The sequence below is a fragment of the Prunus dulcis genome, unplaced genomic scaffold (genome assembly GCF_902201215.1).
Source record: "Prunus dulcis unplaced genomic scaffold, ALMONDv2, whole genome shotgun sequence".
In the NCBI taxonomy this organism is placed as follows: Eukaryota; Viridiplantae; Streptophyta; class Magnoliopsida; order Rosales; family Rosaceae; genus Prunus; species Prunus dulcis.
This window is the reverse complement of record NW_023010290.1, coordinates 1-2,351: the sequence shown is the minus strand read 5'-3', so window position 1 is coordinate 2,351 and position 2,351 is coordinate 1. Positions and strand designations below refer to the sequence as shown.

General features: G+C 51.2%; 1 protein-coding gene across 1 annotated transcript in view; it reads left to right on the top strand.

Moving 5' to 3' along the window:
- Nucleotides 1-1,802, top strand: part of LOC117613376 — a 2,818-nt gene extending 1,016 nt beyond the window's left edge. The window contains exon 2 of the mRNA XM_034341985.1: nucleotides 108-1,802. Coding sequence (XP_034197876.1) covers nucleotides 108-1,802 — 1,695 coding nt within the window. The remainder of the gene's footprint in view (nucleotides 1-107) is intronic.
- Nucleotides 1,803-2,351: the final 549 nt, after the last annotated feature.

Sequence of the window (2,351 nt, the reverse complement as noted above, 5' to 3'; positions counted from 1 at the left end):
CCTCCACGGTGAAAGAAATACAAAGTCTGACGGGCAGAGCAGCGTCCCTCAACCGATTCCTCTCGAGATCAACCGACAAGTGCAGACCATTCTTCAAAGCTTTGAAGAAAGGGCAAAGAGACAAATGGGATGAGGAGTGCGAAGTGGCTTTTCAAAATCTGAAGACTTACCTCACCTCACCTCCCATGCTCTCAAAGCCAGTCCCTGGTGAGGACTTGTTCGTATACTTGGCAGTGTCCAACTCAGCTATCAGTTCAGCTCTCATCCGAGAAGAGCTGGGGGCCCAACATCCAGTATTCTACACGTCAAAAGCTCTCCTCGATGCAGAGACTTGCTACCCAAAATTGGAGAAACTTATTTTGGCTCTTGTAGTTTCTGCGAGAAAGCTGCGACCCTACTACCAAGCTCATCGAGTCATCGTCATGACCGACTTTCCTTTGAGATCAATCCTTCACAACCCTGATGCTTTTCAGCGACTCATGAAGTGGGCTATAGAGCTAAGCCAATATGACCTCCTCTACCGGCCAAAAGCTGCAATAAAAGCCCAGGCTTTAGCAGACTTCGTAGCAGAATTCACCCCATTAGCCGAAAAAGAGAAGTTGGTCAACCAAAAGAAGGAAAGTTCAAAAGCAGACGGGACCTCCGCAGAACCTAGCCAACCCAGAGACATGTGGCAGTTGCGCGTAGATGGAGCGTCGAACCAAAAAGGAGCTGGAGCAGGAGTCGTCATCACCACCCCGGATGGAACCCTGTTGGAGCAAGCTATTACGCTTGGCTTTCCGGCCTCGAACAACGAGGCAGAATATGAGGCATTGCTTGCCGGCCTACGCTTGGCAAAGGAGCTCGCAATCAAAAGGCTAGCCATCTACTCTGACTCACAATTGATCACGAATCAAGCCTCAGGTGAATATATGGCGAAGCACCCAAGGATGATCCTATACCTTGACAAAGTCCAAGAGCTGTTGAAGGCATTTCCCACCTTCACCATTCAACAAGTGCCCCGGGCAGAGAACGCTCATGCAGACGCACTGGCAAGCCTAGGATCAGCGCTGGATACCCAGTTCAGACGCTCCATCCCGGTCGAACACCTTGACCGACCAAGCATAGAAGAAATAGAGCTAATCGATACCATGCAGATTGACGAGGACCCTAGTTGGCAAGACCCCATCATCGACTATTTGACAAATGGAAACCTGCCAACGGACAAGTCCGAAGCTAGAAAGGTCCAGCAGAAGGCCGCGAGATACTACATGCACGGCAACAAGCTCATCCGCAGATCATACTCCGGCCCTCATCTCACCTGCATAAAGTACCCTCAAACACTTGAGGTTCTCTGCAAAATTCACGACGGCGAGTGTGGCAACCACTCTGGGGGCAGGTCGCTCGCCCAGAAAGCTCTAAACATAGGCTACTTCTGGCCTACCATGCGTCACGACTCCGCTGAATATGTTAAGAAGTGTGATCACTGTCAGCGATACAAGCCAATCCCTAACTTGCCTTCCGAAGTCTATCATCCGCAAAACAGTCCATGGCCGTTTATGCAATGGGCCATCGACCTAGTGGGTCCCCTGCCACCAGCGCCCGCCAAGAAAGAAATGATGATCGTCGCCACCGACTACTTTACTAAATGGATCGAGGCCGAAGCTCTATCCTCTACTAAAGAAGCCGATGTGGAGCGATTCATCTGGAGAAACATCATATGCCGGTTTGGCTGCCCACAGTCGCTGGTTATCGACAATGGCTCACAATTCATTGGCAAGCAGATCACCGCCTTTTTCGCGAAACACAACATTTGCCCATAAGCAGCGTCCTTCGGGAGACGCAGGGTACGCCAGGAATTTCCTAAGGGAGATGTCCAGGTTCCTATCCGTTTCCTAAGGGAAGCAGGATAGTCACACAGTTGCCCATAAGGAGCGTCCTAAGGGAGACGCAGGGCGACCACTAAAAGCGTCCGTTTGGAGACGCAGCCCGCTAAAAAAGCGTCCTAAGGGAGACGCAGGGTGCGCTAGGAGTTTCTTAAAAGGGGGTCGCCATGCTTCCTGCGGGAAATATCCAGGTTCCTATCCGTTTCCTAAAGGAGGCAGGATAGTCACACAGTTGCCCATAAGGAGCGTCCTAAGGGAGACGCAGCGTGATGACTAAAAGCGTCCGTTTGGAGACGCAGCCCACTAAAAAAGCGTCCTAAGGGAGACGCAGGGTGCGCCAGGAATTTCTTAAAAGGAGGTCTCCATGCTTCCTGCGGAAAATATCCAGGTTCCTATCCGTTTCCTAAGGGAGGCAGGATAATCATGTAAGTTGCCCATAAGTAGCGTCCTACGGGAGACGCAGGGCGACGACCAAATCAACCTATG